This window comes from Erpetoichthys calabaricus, chromosome 2, assembly GCF_900747795.2.
Source record: "Erpetoichthys calabaricus chromosome 2, fErpCal1.3, whole genome shotgun sequence".
NCBI classification, from domain to species: domain Eukaryota; kingdom Metazoa; phylum Chordata; class Cladistia; order Polypteriformes; family Polypteridae; genus Erpetoichthys; species Erpetoichthys calabaricus.
In genome coordinates, this window is record NC_041395.2 from 134068534 (window position 1) to 134090102 (window position 21569).

General features: G+C 40.1%; 2 protein-coding genes across 2 annotated transcripts in view; one reads left to right on the forward strand and one right to left on the reverse strand.

Moving 5' to 3' along the window:
• The window catches only part of dhx36 (DEAH (Asp-Glu-Ala-His) box polypeptide 36), a 95331-nt gene extending 87088 nt beyond the window's left edge, over positions 1-8243 (forward strand). The window contains exon 25 of the mRNA XM_051923922.1: positions 6949-8243. Within this exon, the coding sequence (XP_051779882.1) occupies positions 6949-7134 (186 nt within the window). The 3' untranslated portion in view covers positions 7135-8243. The remainder of the gene's footprint in view (positions 1-6948) is intronic.
• Positions 8244-10861: 2618 nt separating this feature from the next.
• Positions 10862-21569, reverse strand: part of LOC114646354 (rho guanine nucleotide exchange factor 26-like) — a 111791-nt gene continuing 101083 nt past the window's right edge. The window contains exons 13-15 of the mRNA XM_028794513.2: positions 19852-19922; positions 19602-19706; positions 10862-13082 (exon numbers count right to left, since the gene is read on the reverse strand). Coding sequence (XP_028650346.1) covers positions 12940-13082; positions 19602-19706; positions 19852-19922 — 319 coding nt within the window. The 3' untranslated portion in view covers positions 10862-12939. The remainder of the gene's footprint in view (positions 13083-19601; positions 19707-19851; positions 19923-21569) is intronic.

The following is a 21569-nucleotide window of genomic DNA, read 5'->3' on the forward strand; positions in this document are numbered from 1 at the left end:
CTTGTATCTCGCGAATATGGCATTGCAAACGGCAGCGGGTCAGTTCACGTGCTTACATGGGAGGCGTGATGACGCGATATATTTTGATACATATCAAAATACCCGTGCTTCGCAGCGGCGAAGTACCGCTTTAAAATTTTTATTAAGAAGAAAAGTAAACCTTTTTAAACTGAGGGAAAATGAATCAATAATTATTTCTTAAGGATATCTTTGTATATCATATTGTCAGTTCACCCTTCCGGCTGTAATATGACCAAGCTGTGTGCTGAGCTTACTCTTCAGCATGAAATCTTAACGTGGTTTGTGCCCTTCAGAATGAAAACAGCATTTACCTTTTTAATAAAAGGCGAGCTTTTAAGCCTGAGAAATCACCCCGTAAATGCACACGTTTAATTGCACATCTGTTAATATGTATGCTTACACAGTATTAAAAGACACTCAACAATTAACGTCATTTACCTTCGTTCCCGCATTTGACTTGTGCTGTAAATCTCTTCCTTGTTTTCACTTCACGTGATTACGTAGGAGGCGTAATATGTGATGACGTGATACGTGACTCCGCCTCCTCCATTAGACTATATGGACAAAAAACAGGTTCCAGTTATGACCATTACGCGTAGAATTTCGAAATGAAACCTGCCTAACTTTTGTAAGTAAGCTGTAAGGAATGAGCCTGCCAAATTTCAGCCTTCTACCTACACGGGAAGTTGGAGAATTAGTGATGAGTGAATCAGTCAGTCAGTCAGTCAGTGAGTCAGTGAGGGCTTTGCCTTTTATTAGTATATATATATATATATATATATAATGTATGTTGCATAGTTTACTGTAAAATAATGCAAAGAGTACGCGACATGTGTTTCGCCCTTATTTGGGCTCATCAGGCGTACACACTCTACTACTCCCTTTGCCATACAATCAGGTTGGGACCCAGACTACGAATGCAATGAATGTAATTACTCTGATCTATAGGCTGTCAAACGAACTACACACCGCAGCACAGCGTAAAGGGACTTCGTCTCTGACGCTGATGTCCGAGGTTCGATCCCCGCAAAGGGAGCAGTAGAGTGTGTACGCCTGATGAGCCCAAATAAGGGCGAAACACGTGTCACGTACCCTTTGCATTATTTGACAGTAAACTATGCAACATTCCATGATCTGCTTCTCGCAACTGAAGAGGGCCCCGTTGCGGATGTTTTGCCGAATGGCAGACCAACCACATGTGTTACCTGGTAGGTAACCATCCATACAATCAGGTCAGGACTCAGACTACGAATATATATACACAGTGCATCCGGAAAGTATTCACAGTGCATCACATTTTCCACATTTTGTTATGTTACAGCCTTATTCCAAAATGGATTAAATTCATTTTTTTCCTCCGAATTCTACACACAACATCCCATAATGACAACATGAAAAAAGTTTACTTGAGGTTTTTGCAAATTTATTAAAAATAAAAAAACTGAGAAATCACATGTACATACAGTAAGTATTCACAGTCTTTGCTCAATACTTTGTCGATGCATCTTTGGCAGCAATTACAGCCTCAAGTCTTTTTGAATATGATGCCACAAGCTTGGCACACCTATCCTTGGCCAGTTTCGCCCATTCCTCTTTGCAGCACCTCTCAAGCTCCATCAGGTTGGATGGGAAATGTCGGTGCACAGCCATTTTAAGATCTCTCCAGTGATGTTCAATCGGATTCAAGTCTGGGCTCTGGCTGGGCCACTCAAGGACATTCAGAGAGTTGTCCTGAAGCCACTCCTTTGATATCTTGGCTGTGTGCTTAAGGTCATTGTCCTGCTGAAAGATGAACCGTCGCCCCAGTCTGAGGTCAATAGCGCTCTGGAGCAGGTTTTCATCCAGGATGTCTCTGTACATTGCTGCAGTCATCTTTCCCTTTATCCTGACTAGACACCCAGTCCCTGCCACTGAAAAACATCCCCACAGCATGATGCTGCCACCACCATGCTTCACTGTAGGGATGGTATTGGCCTGGTGATGAGCGGTGCCTGGTTTCCTCCAAACGTGACGCCTGGCATTCACACCAAAGAGTTCAATTTTTGTCTCATCAGACCAGAGAATTTTCTTTCTCATGGTCTGAGAGTCCTTCAGGTGCCTTTTGGCAAACTCCAGACGGGCTTTCATGTGCCTTTTACTAAGGAGTGGCTTCCATCTGGCCACTCTACCATACAGGCCTGATTGGTGGATTGCTGCAGAGATGGTTGTCCTTCTGGAAGGTTCTCCTCTCTCCACAGAGGACCTCTGGAGCTCTGACAGAGTGACCATCGGGTTCTTGGTCACCTCCCTGACTAAGGCCCTTCTCCCCCGATCGCTCAGTTTAGATGGTCGGCCAGCTCTAGGAAGAGTCCTGGTGGTTTTGAACTTCTTCCACTTAAAGATGATGGAGGCCACTGTGCTCATTGGGACCTTCAAAGCAGCAGACATTTTTCTGTAACCTTCCCCAGATTTGTGCCTCGAGACAATCCTGTCTCGGAGGTCTACAGACAATTCCTTTGACTTCATGCTTGGTTTGTGCTCTGACATGAACTGTCAACTGTGGGACCTTATATAGACAGGTGTATGCCTTTCCAAATCATGTCCAATCAACTGAATTTACCACAGGTGGACTCCAATTAAGCTGCAGAAACATCTCAAGGATGATCAAGGGAAACAGGATGCACCTGAGCTCAATTTTGAGCTTCATGGCAAAGGCTGTGAATACTTATGTATATGTGCTTTCTCAATTTTTTTATTTTTAATAAATTTGCAAAAACCTCAAGTAAACATTTTTCACGTTGTCATTATGGGGTGTTGTGTGTAGACTTCTGAGGAAAAAAATGAATTTAATCCATTTTGGAATAAGGCTGTAACAGAACAAAATGTGGAAAAAGTGATGCGCTGTGAATACTTTCCGGATGCACTGTATGTGTGTATGTGTGTGATATATATATATATGGTTGAAATAGTTTACTGTCAAATAAATGCAAAGAGTACGCGACACATGTTTCGCCCTCATTCTGGGCTCATCAGGCGTACACACTCCACTGCACTCCCTCTCGGGAATCGAACCTCGTATATATATACAGTGGAACCTCTAGATACGAGTTTAATTCGTTCCAGCACTGAGCTTGTATAGCGAATTTCTCTTTGTATCTAGAACAAACTTCCCCATTGAAAATAATGGAAATCCAGTTAATCCATTCTGCACCCCAAATATATTAACATAAAAATCAATTTTCCTAACAAATAACACTGATAAATTATATATACTGTAGTCTACCTTTAATAAATAACACTGGTAAATAATATAACTGATTATTAAAAGAATCAAAACAGGTGTCCAAAGTGCAGTAGAGCATTCAATAAATCTTTAAATAAATAATCCTTAAAACAGTTGTGAAGTGGAGGTTTAAAATACACAAGAATAACAATCCTTTAACACGAGGTTAAAACGTCAAAAGGATGCCGTCTTTAAAAAACAGATGACAATCCCCGGTGCTTCTTCTCTGTTACCGTCTCACCTGCGGGCTCTGCAACAGGCGAGACACTCTTAATGCAGCTGACCTTCTCTACACCGTCCTGCTTCAGCTGTTTGGCTCGCCTGTTCAGCTACACGCGAGCCTGCACTCTCTCTCTCTCTCTCTCTCTCTCTCTCTCTCTCTCTCTCTCTCTCTTTTCTTTTACTTTTTCTCCCCCTTAACCAGCTCGCGCTTCTCTATATATGCGGGGAGGACATGGCAGCTGCAGCCCATCAGCCACAGGAACAATCATGGATGTGGGCAGTTTCCCACCTGTGCACTTAAGTGAGAAACGCAGACACCGCAGATCGCGGCTCGCAACTGCTACCACGCCCCCTTGCTAAGCCGCGAGCTATACCCACAGCCTGGCTCGTGGCTCGTTACGCGAGCCAATGCTCGCATTTAGATCTGAATTTTTCGCTCATACTTTCCTCGTATTTTGAATTTCTCGTATACAGAGGTGATCGTATCTCGAGGTTCCACTGTGTATGTATATATATATATATATATATATATATATATATATATATATATATATATATATATATATATATGCGCATAGCATACTCTTTACAGGAATGTTTTTAAGTACTTTTTCATTCTAAGGGCAGTCTATTTTTCCTTTTACTCCAAAAGCATTACAGAGACACTGTAATTATTATTTCCTTTTTTTTTTCACTGTACACGCTTTTAGTTGGCTTTTATTCGGATAGCATAACACAGAGAGCAAGACATATAGGCAGTGCTGAGTACATATTTGAAGACAAGGATCGTCAAGCTTGTGTGATACGTGAACAGCTGTAGCAAACTGCAAATGCTTTTTTTGAAAGTTTAAGTTATTTCTTTATAAGGTCTTCCTTTCTTTGATGTTTAAATATGGTTGGCATTGCCAACTTCTATAGCTATGAATCATAATTGTTCAATGTCATTTCTATATTGAATTTGTTGATCGTAGTCTGAATGAAGATCCCTTTGAACTTTTAAATGCCCTTTGTTGATTGCTGTACTGTTCAGTTATTAAATGATCAGCAAATCCACTTAGAACTGCACCCCACAACAGTCTGTAATAGTACACAGTCTCTTTCCTCTCCTTCCAATAATTGCGTAGACTTGCCCACACACTGTCATCACAGAGTCCACTCGCACATATACCAAGAGTGGGTCCATTTTTCCAACATGCACATCTTTGGAATGGTATAGAAGCAGTGAAAGCCACATTAAGATGTATGGAGCATGAAAACTGCACACAGACATCTACAGGACACAGAAGTAAAGTCCATAACACCAAACCCATGAGGCAGTGGTGCTAAATCCTATTCCATTGTGCCTCCTATACAAACACATGGCGTGATCTGAAATTAAGGCAGTAAACTTTAACTTAGTGGAGCTGTTTTTTCATCTTCCTACTTTTAGTTTTAACCAGTCCATTGCAGGGCATGGAGAGAACGTGCACATATATACAGACATTGATTGGGGCTGAGATTTGAACCCAACCTTTTGAAACTGAGAGGCAACAGTGCTAACCACTGCACAAACCATGTTTTAATTTATCAGTCAGTGTTCTTTTGTTCTTGGAGCTATATTTACAGACTAACGTATTATATTGGTATCCATTTTATGGAACAACCATTTAGGTATGTCTCTCTATTATAGAAAAAAATCTTGGGACGAGACGAGACTTTTTCAGAGAGACAAGACTTTTTCAGAGACATAATTTCACGTCCCGGGAGACGAGACTTTGTGCCTAGAGATGAATTGAAAACCTAACAGGTCCAAGCGTGGGCGAAGATTAAAGACAAATAGTAGAAGAAGAAAAGACAAAGAGTAGAATACAAAGTAGAACATTGTAAAGAGGTTCAAAAACATTGCCGTGATATACATGTAGAGCAGGTTAGAGAATATGAAAGTACTAAAATTCGAAAGTCTCAAAAAACTGATAGTAAAGATCGCATTAGTGCTAACAAATAGAAATTATTACTTGGTGAAATAGCGGAACAGCGAAAAGAGATTGAATATATGGACAGAGGTTATATGACAGAGGTACTACAAGTTTAATTTCAAAGAAACCACAATTCAGTCAGGTTTATATTTATGATCACAGAGAAGTGATGCAACATAGAATCGAAAGAGTTCAGACATATTAGAAATTCTACAACCAATAATGGATACAAATCCATAAGTCCAAAAGTATCGCACTTTACACGAAATTATCTGAAAAACACGGACGAAGAAGTTTTCTTGGATTTCTATATGAATCCGAAAGATCACGCTTGCATATGTAATAAACCATGTGACAAATTGTCAGCGATAATAGTTTCGAAAGACGGAGATATCAAAGACAGTTGATATTCGTGTTTATCCAAAAGCATAGCACGATTTGTCGCAAGTGGCAGATCCATGAAATGACTAGCGCGTAGGGCCCGCACGGATGTTGGCGAGCAAAGCGAGCAGGGGACAGAGCCCCCTAGTTATTGTATAATACCTTTAGTTATCTAATGATACTGACAATCTTCCAGCTGTCCTTCCTTTGACACTTTTGCTGGTCTTTTTTTTTTTTTTTCTTTTTTTAAGTAGACTTTACGACTGTAGTCACTTCATCAATCATAAACAGAAGCTTGCTGTCTGTCGGACCAGATTAAGGAGAGCACCGTTGATCTTGGCAGTTCAAAATCACAACCCCTACTTTGAGCGCCACTATCATGAGGCGCACTGGATTCGTTTAGAAATGTGACACTTAGTGAGCTGTCTAATTGTTCTCACCCAGTTTTAAGCACAATTCACTCAGGGTTCTCTCCAGACATATGCTGTATATTATACTTCTGGCTTTAGCGAGGCAACCCATACGGCAGAAGTAAATCTCCGCACGCATCTACAACATGGAGACCAGTGTTGGTATTAGACCTGGAAGGTGAACTACTAGCCATAGTCAATTTATGGACGCTAACTCCCATTAACCAACCCACAGAAACGCAAACCATTTGACCAAGCAGAAATTACTATGTCCTCATACCATTATTATCCATCAAAGTAAGCTGGAGAGTGGCAGCATATGCACGGTGGTTGGACATTCTGATAAGACTCTTTCTGGACCCTGGACACTTGACAGTGCTACTGTTAGTACTGTATATAAGCTGTTCAGTTAGAACGAAGCGACACATTTGGAAGCTTACTAAGGATGGATTTTGTATAAACATTAGAAAGTTTATCTTCACAGAAAGAACCATAGGCACTTAGAATAAGTTACCAAGTGGTGTGGTAGAAAGTAGAACGTCATTGACTTGACTTTGGAGATATTAGGTGGCTAGGATTTGTGACTTTTGTTGGGCTGAATGGCCTGTGTTCTAATGTTCTGTTACTACAACCATCACTTGCTTTTAAAGTATGTACTCTTTTTTTTTTTTTTTTTCTTTTTTCTGTTCTTCAACAGGATTTAAGGAAAGAACTTGATGCTCTTCTTCAGGAGAAAATCAAAAACCCAAAGCCTGTGGACTGGTATGACACAAAATCCAAGGACTGTGCTGTTATTTCAGCAATCATTGATTTAATTACTACACAAGAGACAAGCGCTTCCAAAAACTGTACACCACGATTTGCTGGTGATTATTATGATTAACACTTCCCATCTGGCATCACTGTGAGAAATGACAGATATTTGACAACTGCCAGACACAACCTAAGTCGAGTTTTGGTCAAATCTTAATAATGTCACATAACTCTTAAGACATACTTTCTCCCGTTCTGAATGAAGAAATAGCATAGGAATTGACATGCAAAAACAATATATTTATATAGTAGGGGGTTTATCACAATTATAAACCATCAGAATGACATAATTTGTACATTACAAATTTTTTGATACAAGAAGCTTGCATGGTATAAACGTTCTCTTCAGTTGTGGCTTAACATGCGTAGTTTTGCATTACATATAATGAGTGTGGCACACAGGCCTGCTATTATGTTACACTATTGTGTCAACTTATGTCCTTGGTACTGTATGCAACAAAATTATAAAATTGCTTTTGTACTGCTGCTGAGTAACAAAGGGTATATCAGTTCCATGCATTTTTACCCCAAAACAAACCTTGAATTGTTCCTTTCTTATGTATTCTGTATTATTTTGTGTCTGAGTGCTGTGAATTTTGTTTGTCCTTTTCCTACATTCCTCGTACTGTACTTTAACACTGAAGTGCTTTCTGATGAGCACTTAATGTGTTCATGACTGGTTCAACTCTACCCGTGTAAATGTGTACATAAAGATAGTTACAGCAGAGCCCTGGGTGTCCGACTGCAGTTTTAAACATCCTGACTGAGGTGTCTTCTAGCTTCCTACAAGTAAGTAGCACTAAAGGCTGCCACTCATATGGTACTTAGCTGCTCCCTGGATTGGTCTCTGCCCGTTTCAAATTCTTTACCAAAATGTTACATGGAATTCCACTTATGATATCTCGGCAGGTTGAGTTTGTATTCTGGCAACCAGTATAACTACCAGCTGATAGAAGTTATAAAGCCAAAAGCATTGAAATGGTTTCAGGTGTTTTGTGTTCAAGCTGTTAATTGTATTTTTATGATAATTACAAAATGATGTCAATTTCAGGACATGTTTGTATAACAATGGCTAATATTTGTTTCTTTTGGTCTAGAACATGTTTGCTTTACTATCTTCAGATGCTGAACTATTTCTGTTTCTAAAGTAAAATAAATCAACGCAACAAAATGTACAAATTTCTTCATACTGGAGCTGGTTAAACCAAGAATTGTGTCCATATAGGTTTCAGGCGGCATTTTAATATACTGTAATCCGCCATGTTTGATTAAATGTATACTGTAGAGGCTCTGTATTTTTAAAATGTCCTCTGAGATCATTTCATGTACATTTTAGCCAAATGTAGTGTATTCTAGAAGAATATTATTCATAGCTTGTTGAGCTGCCACGTGTCCAAACCAGCTTAGGCTGTTTCTTCTCAGCACAACACCTACCACCCTCACACTTAGTTTTTCCTAAAACACATTCATGTTCCACTAACATCATGACACTCCACACATCCACCTAATTACTCTCATCTCTGCTCTTTCCAGATTTGCTTCATGTTCTGCTTTCACTGGGTACATCTCACTCACATACTCCATGTTACTCAACAACAACAACAACATTTATTTATATAGCACATTTTCATACAAAAAGTAGCTCAAAGTGCTTTACATAATGAAGAAAAGAAGAATAAAAGACAAAAAAGAAATTAAAATAAGACAACCTTAGTTAACATAATAAGGAGTAAGGTCCGATGGCCAGGGTGGACAGAAAAAACAAAAAAAAACTCCAGAAAGCTGGAGAAAAAAAATAAAATCTGTAGGGGTTCCAGGCCACGAGACCGCCCAGTCCCCTTTGGGCATTCTACCTAACATAAATGAAATAGTCCTCTTTGTAGTTAGGGTTCTCACGGAGTCACTTGATGCTGATGGTTATACAGACTTCTGGCTTTTAATCCATCCATCATTGTTGGAACATCATGGTGCTTTGGGTAGATGGTGGTGGCACAAGCCACCACCAATAGGACACCGGAAAAGGAAACAGAAGAGAGAGTAGGGGTTAGTACAAATTTTGAATGAATAGTTATTATAATGAATTGGATATACAGAGTGTCAGGATTAAATTACAGTGAAGTTATGAGAAGGCCATGTTAAAGTAATGTGTTTTCAGTAGTTTTTTAAAGTGCTCCACTGTATTAGCCTGGCGAATTCCTACTGGCAGGCTATTCCAGATTTTAGGTGCATAACAGCAGAAGGCCGCCTCACCACTTCTTTTAAGTTTTGCTCTTGGAATTCTAAGGAGACACTCAGTTGAGGATCTGAGGTTGCGATTTGGAATATAAGGTGTCAGACATTCCGATATATAAGACGGGGCGAGATTATTTAAAGCTTTATAAACCATAAGCAGAATTTTAAAGTCAATTCTGAATGACACAGGTAACCAGTGTAGTGACATCAAAACTGGAGAAATGTGTTCGGATTTTCTTTTCCTGGTAAGGATTCTAGCAGCTGCATTCTGCACTAACTGCAAACGATTGATGTCTTTTTTGGGGAGTCCTGAGAGGAGTGCATTACAGTAATCTAGCCGACTAAAGACAAACGCATGAACTAATTTCTCTGCATCTTTCGATGATATAAGAGGTCTAACTTTTGCTATGTTCCTTAGGTGAAAAAATGCTGTCCTAGTGATTTTATTAATATGCGATTTAAAATTCAGATTACAATCAACGGTTACCCCTAAGCTTTTTACCTCCGATTTGACTTTTAATCCTAATGCATCCAGTTTATTTCTAATAGCCTCATTGTATCCATTATTGCCAATCACTAAGATTTCGGTTTTTTCTTTATTTAATTTGAGAAAGTTACTATTCATCCATTCTGAGATACAGGTTAGACATTGTGTTAGCGAATCAAGAGATTTGGGGTCATCAGGTGCTATTGATAAATACAGCTGTGTGTCATCAGCATAGCTGTGGTAGCTCACGTTATGTCCCGAGATAATCTGACCTAATGGAAGCATGTAGATGGAGAAGAGCAGCGGACCCAGGATAGAGCCTTGTGGAACACCATATAGAATATCATGTGTCTTTGAGTTATAATTACCACAACTAACAAAGAATTTTCTCCCTGCCAGGTAGGATTCAAACCAGTTTAAGACACTGCCAGAGAGGCCCACCCATTGACTAAGGCGATTCTTAAGAATATTATGATCAATAGTGTCAAATGCGGCACTCAAATCTACTCCTCACACAGCTTTCATGAACTTTGCCACTGAATGTCAAGGAGGCTCCCTTAGAAGTGAGAATGGGGTGACAACTTACTGAATTACTCCCATACTACCCCCCATCATTTGCACTCCTCATATGAGCTAATTGCTGCTTCATCTGAAACAGCTCCACTGCTGATCTAAATGTACACTTGGCTGTAACACACACACTGCATGGCCAGGCTTCCACCTCTTTCAGGGCTCCTGACCCCACAACTGTTTCCTGCAATTACATTGAGGATTTTTACTTCCAAACTGGGTTTCCATTTCTGTGTCGTCTTCTTCAGTTGTGCTTTATTTTTATCGTCAGTGTGTAAGAGCATCCTGTTTCCTTTGCTCAGAGGAAGGCCAAAGAGTATGTGATTGAAGATGACGTGAAGAGAATGGCTCGCGCCTGAAAGGATATTGAGGACTGCAGTGAGTGGAGGAAGAAGCTTTGGGGCCAGTTAGCTAACCTGCATAAACCCCAAAAATGGCTGTAAAATGGGGGATGAAGATGCCTAGTTTAGCTCTGCTGCATTGAAAATAAAGTACACATTAACATAAGAAAAAATGCGCATTTATTGAAAAAATCCTAAATACAAAATCATTACAACATTGTCATTTAGTAAACTAATCCTGTACAATGTAGACGTCTTTTTTTCTTTTAATAAAATTAATTCATCTTTGTACTTGTACATCATAAACTACAAGATTTGTACATAAAAGGAACTCTACAAATGTCACCTTTACTTACAATGGGAAATTGATATTTCAAAGCATTCATTAGAATCCAGGTTAATTGTGCTACTGTACATTTGAAACCACTGATTAGAAGCAGACACGTAGCAAAGAGCAGAGTGTCAAGTGATCCCAGTCTTTGAAACTATTAGTAAATGAAAAGAAACATAAAGTGCTATGAACAGGGTAAACAATGTAAATGTTTGCAAGGAAAAGAGATTTTAGACATCTTAACTGAAAAACTTTTTTCATTATCAAGCATTGTTGGAAGTCAGACATAACATATCTTGAGACCAGCCATCTTTTTAATTTGACATACTTGATTTAAAGAGAAGGATGACATCTATAAATCAATACTTAAAACTTGGGACATAAAAAACCTTGACAGTGTCAGAGCCAAAACTAAAAGCTTTTAAAACCTAAGATATAGGAGGGCTTTAAGATGATTGATATACTCAAACTGAAGGTGTTTTTTTTATTTTCAGTTTTAAAACTAAAATAGTGTTTCATTTCTTCCCTCCATTAATTAGTTAGTGGGTGATTAAAAAGTATTCATGTAATCTTTTCTTTCTGACTTTCTGATTACTCTCAAGGCTGTGCGTCTGACAGGCCACCCTTCACTGTCATCTTAGCAGACAGGAGGATTCAAAGTCGCCATACTTGACAAGGTCTGAACACATACATGATTACCAGATGAGCGTATTGCACATTACATCATATAAATCTGGTGTACACAACAGAACACACATAAATATTTACACAGGTTGAGAAAGGTAAACCCTTTTTCTTTGTAAACATGTTATAACTAACACTAAGTAGCAAAAGAGGTCTAAAATTATATTAAGAACAACAATAAATGATTTGTATAGGTTTATGAGCAAAGTGATAACCCTGAATGCTAAAAAAGTGGAGTACATCCTTTATGTTGCTGATGGGTTGCTCTTGATGCTTTATGTTTAGGAATGATCCGTTTCAAAAATTTTGCCAGTTAGCGTCCGTCTGAGCTCGACTGCGGCAGGATGGCAGTGCTGATTTGAAATATTGTGCAAATCTTATCTCCATGGAAGAATGACAAGCAACTTTTCTAACTGGGGTAAGCATTTCACATCTGCTTAAATAAATCCATGAAATTTGTTAAAAGAGCACACTGCTCAATGTTTTATTTCAGTTCATCTTTGCCTATAAATAGTATTAAAATATCAATAACTGAATGTTATCCAGCTTTTCAGTCTTACTGCAAACAACTTACATGTAGACAGAGGAAGCTAAAATAAGTTTTGGCAATTAAAAAAACCTGACTATTTTAAAATGATATATGTGAAGTAAAAGAGGAGCATAAGCATTTATTTTACAAATGGAGATAAAATCATCTGCACAGACTTGGTGCTGTAGATCCCTGAAGGTGTGAGCCGCAAGTTCTTTGTGGAAATGAAGTGTTATGTTTGTTGTAGACTTTTAAAAAACACAGTACAGTATTGGCAACAGATCCCTGAGTTGAAAAACAAGTTTAAATGTGTAAAACAGCATAGAAAAACTGTGTGTTGTTTAAGAACAAAGTTCTGTTTAAAGAAAATTAGATACTTTAACAGGAACAGTTTTGATACATCATCTGTTAGAAATGAGATTATCATGTGACTGCACAGTAAGACATGCTTAAAATATACAAATAAAAATTAGTTTTGTATATATAAACATTATTTACATTAATCATTTTTAATATTATGAACACCACATCCTTAATGTGACGGACACCAGTCCAAGAAATATGGTGTGCCCGAAAATCATAGTCCACTTTGCTTTCAGCAGAATTTGCTCAAAAAAAAAAAAAAGCTCAGAGATATTAAAAGAATTGTGTCTAAGGCGCTTGAAGTGCAACAGATGACCAAGACAGCTAGAGAAATCTTGTTAAACGTTAGTTTCCAATCCCAGCAATCGGCCCATCCTTTGCATGTTTTTCTCGATCGTTGCCTGGCATGTGATCTCTTTTGCACACTCGGCCAGAAACCAGCCTCTCTCGCCATCTCGCAGGCGCTCTCCGTTGTACCACCCTACACCAAGGACACAAAAAGTACAGCAACATTACATACCTTTAGAACAATAACTTCTTTATACATCATTAAAATTGTTTGTAAATCCTGGATGTTTGTCTCCAGAGTAGACAGTGGTTCAATCAGCACCTATATATATATATATATATATATATATATATATATATACACACACACAAATGTATACTGTATGTACTGCTCAAAATAATTAAAGGAACACTTTTTAATCAGAGTATAGCATCAAGTCAATGAAACATCTGGGATATTGATGTGGTCAGTTAATTAGCAGAGGGGGTTGTTAATCAGTTTCAGCTGTTTTGGTGTTAATGAAATTAACAACAGGTGCACTAGAGGGGCAACAATGAGACCTACCTCCAAAACAGGAATGGTTTAACAGGTGGAGGCCACTGACATTTTTCTCATCTTTTCGGACTTTTTTCTCTAGTTTTGTATTTGGCTACGGTCAGTGTCACTACTGGTAGCACGAGGTGACACCTGGACCCTACAGAGGTTGCACAGGTAGTCCAACGTCTCCAGGATGGCTCATCAATATGTGCCATTGCCAGTCTCAAGGGCATGGAGGAGATTCTAGTAGATGGGCTGTTACTCTAGGAGAGCTGGACAGGGCTGCAGAAGGTCCTTCACCCATCAGCAGGACTGTTATCTGCTCCTTTGGGCATGGAGGAATAGGATGAGCACTGCCAGAGCCTTAGAAAATGACCTCCAGCAGGCCACCGGTGTGAATGTCTAAGACCACATAATCAGAAACAGACTTCATGAGGGTGGCCTGAGGGCCCAACGTCCTCTAGTGGGCCCTGTGCTCACTGCCCGGCACCGTGGAGCTTGACTGGCATTTGCCACAGAATACCAGAATTGGCAGGTCCAACACTGGTGCCCTGTGCTTTTCACAGATGAGAGCAAGTTCACCCTGAGCACATGTGACAGACATGAAAAGGTCTGGAGAAGCTGCGGAGAATGTTATGCTGCCTATAACATTGTTCAGCATGGCCGGTTTGGTGGTGGGTCAGTGATGGTCTGGGGAGGCATATCCATGGAGGGACGCACAGACCTCTACAGGCTAGGCAATGGCACCTTGACTGCCATTAGGTATCGAGATGAAATCCTTGGACCCAGTGTCAGACCCTATGCTGGTGCAGTGGGTCCTTATTTCCTCCTGGTGCACGACAATGCCCGGCCTCATGTGCCGAGAGTATGTAGGCAGTTCCTGGAGGATGAAGGAATTGATACCATTGACTGGCCCCCACGATCCATCCATCCATCCATCCATCCATTCTCCAACCCGCTGAATCCAAACACAGGGTCACGGGGGTCTGCTGGAGCCAATCCCAGCCAACACAGGGCACAAGGCAGGAAACAATCCTGGGCAGGGTGCCAACCCACTGCAGGACACACACAAACACACCCACACACCAAGCACACACTAGGGCCAATTTAGAATCGCCAATCCACCTAACCTGCATGTCTTTGGAATGTGGGAGGAAACCGGAGCGCCCGGAGGAAACCCACGCAGACACGGGGAGAACATGCAAACTCCACGCAGGGAGGACCCGGGAATCGAACCCAGGTCCCCAGATCTCCCAACTGCGAGGCAGCAGCGCTACCCACTGCGCCACCGTGCCGCCCGGCCCCCACGATCGCCTGACCTAAATCCAATAGAACACCTTTGGGACCTTATGTTTCGGTCCATCTGACGCTGCCAGGTTGCACCTCAGACTGTCCAGGAGCTCAGTGATGCCCTGGTCCAGATCTGGGAGGAGATTCCCCCAGGACACCATCTGTTGCTTCATTAGGAGCATACCTCCCCAACACTGTGTGTGTGTGTGTATATATATATATATATATATATATATGTATATATATATATATATATATATATATATATATATATATGAAGGCACTCATGAGGCCTTATGCTTCTTCTTGCCAACTCAGGTCTGCAAGTGAACAATGTCTGGAGATACCACCTCAGCATGGTATCAAATCTCACTCCAGACTCTCTTCATTTGCAGCTCCTGGCTGGTGGAACATGCTGCCCACCACTTTCAAACTGCTGTCTTCACTTGTGTTTGTTCTGTGAATTTCTGTCTAATTGAAAATTGGTTTGATAGGTTTTAGTAACCTAGGAATTGTAACTTCGTTTGCATTTAGTTCTAAGCTTTTCATTTGTGGTGATGGGTTTGTAACCGTGTCCTGTAATACTTGTTCTCAAACAGTCCTTCATACTAATGTTCACTTGATTAAGTTTATATTAAGAGGCAGACATTAAATGCACCAGGGCATGGGGAAATGGGACATCACTGTGACTGAAGGGGCTCTTTACAGTACAGAAGCAGACAACTGCCATATAACCTTTCTGTTCAAAGTGACTTTTTTGCCTTTTCATCTAACTGAAGTGTAAATGTGAAGGTTCAGTATTCCTTTTATTCGAAAGGTTACCAGCAGGGTGCTGGAGCAGCATGTGAATTTCATACTACAGTATAATGTTGCATCCTTGACCTTTGTCTCTAAATAGTAATTGGGATTTTTGTTGTTGTTGTATTATTATTATTATCCCTTAACTATGCTGTACAGTTTTCCAGTATTAACCCCAGTCACCCATGATAGGCATCTCCACCCCCTCCCCCACCAAACTGCAGTATTAATCTTGGCAAGTAAGTAATAATTGTGAATGACTTCCATCATAGGCCGACAGAGGCTGCTTGGTGATGTTGGTCAGAGTTGGACAGACCACTAATGCAGATGCTCAGTGTACTTTTACAATTCAGACTGTCGGCAGGCTTTTCACTCGGCGGGCATCACAAAGCCTGTGCACTTGTATTTGCAAGAATTTTTTTTTTACTTTCAGTCTCTACAAAGCAAGCAGTTTTTTTCACCCAGTCGAGTTACTGATTTAGAGATCAGAAAGAGGATAGCCAAGTGATTGTTGTATAACATAAGAAAAACAGGAAAATGATTTATGTTGGAAAATTTTGTTCAATACTAATGATTAATTAAAGTGCTTAAGCCATGCACATGATACACCAGACTGCTGCACCTGTTGCTTCCTTAGGTATTATAGGAATGGTGATGAGCTACACGTGAAAATTGGATTTGGCATCAGTGGCGTTGCATGCAGAGAGATTTTGCTTTGGAGAAACACACTAATATGCATGATGGTGCGTTTTACTGCGTCTTCGGGTGAAAAATATGCAGCATGTCACATTTTTCAAAAATGTATTGGGCTCCTCCATGGTGATGTGAATGAGGGGTATAAATAGAATTGATTTTACTTTTGTAGTATGTATTACATGTGTTGCACAGCTACAGATAAACACACAGGTAAAAACAGAAGTGTGAACAAGGCTCCCCTGGGAAAAAAAAACAAAAAACAAACACCCTAAAAAAAAAAACTTGTAAAATCGCCTGTGAAATTAAATATAGTGTCAAAACTGTATGGAAATTGAAACTTGCCTCTGCTTGCCTACAAAGTAATCAGTGGGTCAGAACATATACAGTATATTATATATAAGGAGACACTTCTGAGGTCCTCTGCTCCTTCTCCACCACTCAAGTCTTTGCTGAAGGGAGTCTAAGCTGCCCCCCATGTGTGGAATCAAATCTCAGTCCAGACTCTTCATGTGCAATGAGCTGCCCACCTCCATTTGAAGTTCGGACTCCCTCAAGGTGTGTAAGAAGTGTTTAAAGAGTCTTTTTTGAATTTCTGGGTAACTGATGTTAGTTGTTAAGTTCTTGTAACCTGGGAATCATAACTTGCTTGTATTTTGTTCTGAGCTTTTTCACTTGGCCTGTAACACTCGTTCCCAAATACTCTTCTGGACTGATGCGTACTCGATTATGTTGACCACGTTTGTAAGTCACTTTGGATAAAAGCATCTGCTAAGCAAATAAAGATAAGTGTAAAATGTTTTGATACGGGAACAAGCATTTTAAAAAAGTGAAAAAGCAGACAAGTAGAAAGATGTTTTGTACGCATTTCTATTTTTATCAATCTACATCCTCAATTCCAATGAAGTTGGGACGTTGTGTAAAACGTAAATAAAAACAGAATACAATGATTTGCAAATCCTTTTCAACCTATATTCAATTGAATACACTACAAAGACAAGATATCGAATGTTGGAACTGATAAACTTTATTGTTGTTTTGCAAATCTTCACTCATTTTGAATTTGATGCCTGCAACACGTTCCAAAAAAGCTGGGACAGGGGCAGCAAAACACTGGGAATGTTGAGGAATGTTCAAAAAACACCTGTTTTGAACATTCCACAGGTGAACAGGTGTTTGTCATGATTGGGTATAAAAGGAGCATCCCCAAAAGGCTCAGTCATTCACAAACAAAGATGGGACGAGGTTCACCATTTTGTGAACAACTGCGTGGGCAAATAGTCCAGCAGTTTAAGAACAACGTTTCTCAACGTACAATTGCAAGGAATCTAGGGATTTCATCATCTACTGTCCATAATATCATCAAAAGATTCAGAGAATCTGGAGAAATCTCTGCACGTAAGCGGCAAGGCCGAATACCAATACTGGATGCCCGTGACCTTCAATCCCTCAGGTGGCACTGCATTAAAAACCGACATCATTCTGTAAAGGATATTACCATGTGGGCTCAGGAATACTTCAGAAAACCATTGTCAGTTAACACAGTTCGTCACTACATCTACAAGTGCAAGTTAAAACTCTACCATGCAAAGCGAAAGCCATATATCAACAACACCCAGAAACGTCGCCAGCTTCTCTGGGCCTGAGCTCATCTGAGATGGACTGACTCAAAGTGGAAAAGTGTGCTGTGGTCTGACGAGTCCACATTTTCAAATTGTTTTTGGAAATTATGGACGTCGTGTCCTCCGGGCCAAAGAGGAAAAGGACCATCTGGATTGTTATCAGCGCAAAGTTCAAAAGCCATCATCTGTGATGGTATGGGGGTGTTTTAGTGCCCATGGAATGGGTAACTTGCACATCTGTGAAGGCACCATTAATGCTGAAAGGTACATACAGGTTTTGGAGCAACATATGCTGCCATCCAAGCATTATTTATTATTTATTTCAGGGACGTCCCTGCTTATGTCAGCAGGACAATGCGAAGCCACATTCTGCATATGTTACAACAGCGTGGCTTCGTAGTAAAAGAGTGTGGGTACTAGACTGGCCTGCCTGCAGTCCAGACCTGTCTCCCATTGAAAATGTGTGGCGCATTATGAAGCGCAAAATACGACAACGGAGACCCTGGACTGTTGAGCAACTGAAGTTGTACATCAAGCAAGAATGGGAAAGAATTCCAACTACACAGCTTCAACAATTAGTGTCCTCAGTCCCCAAATGCTTATTGAGTGTTTTTTGGAACGTGTTGCAGGCATCAAATTCAAAATGAGTGAAGATTTGCAAAACAATAAAGTTTATCAGTTTGAACATTCGATATCTTGTCTTTGTAGTGTATTGAATTGAATATAGGTTGAAAAGGATTTGCAAATCATTGTATTCTGTTTTTATTTACATTTTACACAACGTCCCAACTTCATTGGAATTGGGGTTGTAAGTTATTTTTACACTATGAAAACAAATTATCTAAAACGTATAGAGCAGGAGCGAAATGTGCAAGAAAATTATTTCAGAAAGACCAAAATTATTATTTTTTAAAAGTATACAGACAACAGCCCAGCATTTCAGCTTTATTATGATCCTGCATGCACACAGCGGCTAAGAAAGCCCACCGCTCTGCAGTCGCCATTAAATACTTTTTTTTTCTTGCCATTCCATATCACAAGGTGGCTGTTAAAACCACACACGTCGATTGTCATAGGATGCAAATCCAATACAGAAGAGCACCTTTCTGCTAAAGGAGCTACTTGGCTTACAGCGTTGTGGTCTTTGTTGCTGCATTCCTTTGGCCTAAATAATCCAAAGATTTTACAAGTAGTTGTAATTGTCTAACCATTCAGGGCATATGTGTGTAAACGTCGTACACCCCCAATCCCCACCCACTGGGTAAACAGCTCACTGGGCCTGCACAAAGTTGACAGGAGCGGCCGCAGAACAAACATGCCTGGCCAGCAGAATGTGTACTGGCTGTGGTGTCGCTCCATCTGCTCAGGTTTGCCAATGCTTCTCCCACGCTGCTGCTCACATTTGGTGCAGTTTCACAAAAACCAACCTGCCTCCCTGGATGTTGTGATGCATATCAAGTGACCAAGCCTCTTTAGAACAATGTGTCCGTTTCAGGTTACTGGTTGACTCCGACAAGGCGGAAATAGAAAACAAGAATTTTATTGAGGCCTTAAAGTTCAAGAGAATGTGAGTTTTATTGTGTGCTTAGTAAAGTGGAGATGAGCCTTGTCACAGGTGCCATTTACAATAAAGACTGAGTGATACAAGCATTCCCCAGGATGCAATGAGCACCTTGCCAGCATCAGAATTATCCACATCTCAGAAGGAGTTATCTCTGGTAAAATGACACAACAACTGTAATAGTAATAATAAAAAAATGCCAACACTCACCATCATTCACTTTCTGGTAAACCAGTACAACATCTGCGACCTGCAGTGAAAGTTCATCTGGCTGTTTTGCAGTATATGTCCTTGTAATCTCCACCTGAGTAAGTGCTGTAGAAAATTGCAAGGTGAGAAATGGTAATTAAAGTAAATAATCAGTGTAACTGGATCACACAAATTCGAAAGCAAATGACAAAGTATAACTCTGTCCACAAGATGGCAGTCAAGGCACATTGGAAACCTAGCAACCACCTACTTGTTCTGTCTGTGATTTGTTTGTCAGCAGAATTCTGTCCCAACGCCGTCACCCAGCGGGCTCTTTCATTCCTAGAAATAGGAAAAAATGTGCATTGATAAGATTTTTGAAAAAACAGAATAATGAAGAGCATACAAAGATACAGTTCCACCTCACTGAAAGAAATAACCGAGTCCACATACACCATTCAGACTTCATTGACACCAGCGCTCAGGGCTAAAATTCAAATAATCCAAATTCAGGGGCAGTGGGGAGCCAGAGCCAATCCCATCAGCACTGGGTCATGAGTAAGGCAGGAAACTGCCCTGTGCAGGGATTGTGTCTATCACAGGACCCGGCCAATATGAAGTGTTGATGTTTTTGTAAAGATTCTGAAGAGTAAATGAGAAGCTGTCATGTGTGATGATATATGTCTGTTCTAAGGCTTCACCCTTCTCATTTCCAAGATGCTCCTCTAGACATTTTTTTTTTTTTTTTTTACCAGCAGATACAGTGTGACTATTTTTCACCCGCACACTGACCCCAAAGTGTCGGGTGACACCTAAACACAGATTCTAAAAATCTGTGCTATGCCTGTGCACTTTACTCCTTTTTCACATGTGCATTCACATTTGCTGAAGTTATTCACTCATGCATGACTACATGTTTTTAACAAGCACTGTACAGGTTGCTGGTTCGAATCCCGTAAATGCCAACAGGGACTCTGCTTCTGTTGGGCCCTTGAGCAAGGCCCTCAACCTGCAATTGCTGAATGCTTTGAGTAGTGAGAAAAGCACTACATAAATGCAAAGAATTATTATTATTATTATTATTACTTAATTTCTAATGCACGCCATTTGATTCAGAACACTTAAAAACGACTGCTTACAATTTAATCCCAGTCCCCATGTTGTAGCAATAGCTAGTGGTGGAGACTGAACCGGCCACCTTGGGGGCTACAGCCATGCTGCCTGTCTTAACTTACATGACAGTATTAAAAGAAACTATTACTTATACATACAAGGCATTTTTAGAGATGGTACTAGGATATTAGAACATATTTTAATATAATGCTCACATTAATTGAGCTGGTGTCTCCATCTTGAGTTTTTGTGCTCAACTGCTGCTGCCAGAAGAGCATCACTGCCAACTGGAGAAAAGAGAAGCCCAAACTACGGCAGGCAATAATGCGTATAAGCAAGAACCAGCAAAACACTGGACGCCAGCCTGAATGTAGTGCTGAAAGTCTGAGACCCCTCCTAAACAAAAACAGTATTCCTGACACAATGAAAACCACAGTCAGGAATCAAACAAGTGCCACCCTAGACGTAAATCGAGCCCTTTTTTGTTGCAGAGAGATAGATACGATTAAATTATAGCAACTAAAAACATTCTGTTCAGGGACTGCAGCAGTGCTGTCCAGTTTCATCATTTCTTAAGGAATAATTCATCAGGATTTGTCGTTTTCGTTAGTCCAATATAATAACAACCCCATAATAAGTACATTCACTTTGTCTGCGGCAGGGGTCGCTAATGCTGCAGGTTTCTGTTTCAATAAATTTCATAACAGCATTATTAGGGAGAGTTTTAGGGTCATGAATGCAAAGTACAGTGGTGCCTTGGTTTGCGAGCATAATTCGTTCTGGAAACATGCTTGAAATCCAAAACATTTGTATATCAAAGTGAATTTCCCCAATAAGAAATAATGGAAACTCAGATGATTCATTCCACAACCCAAA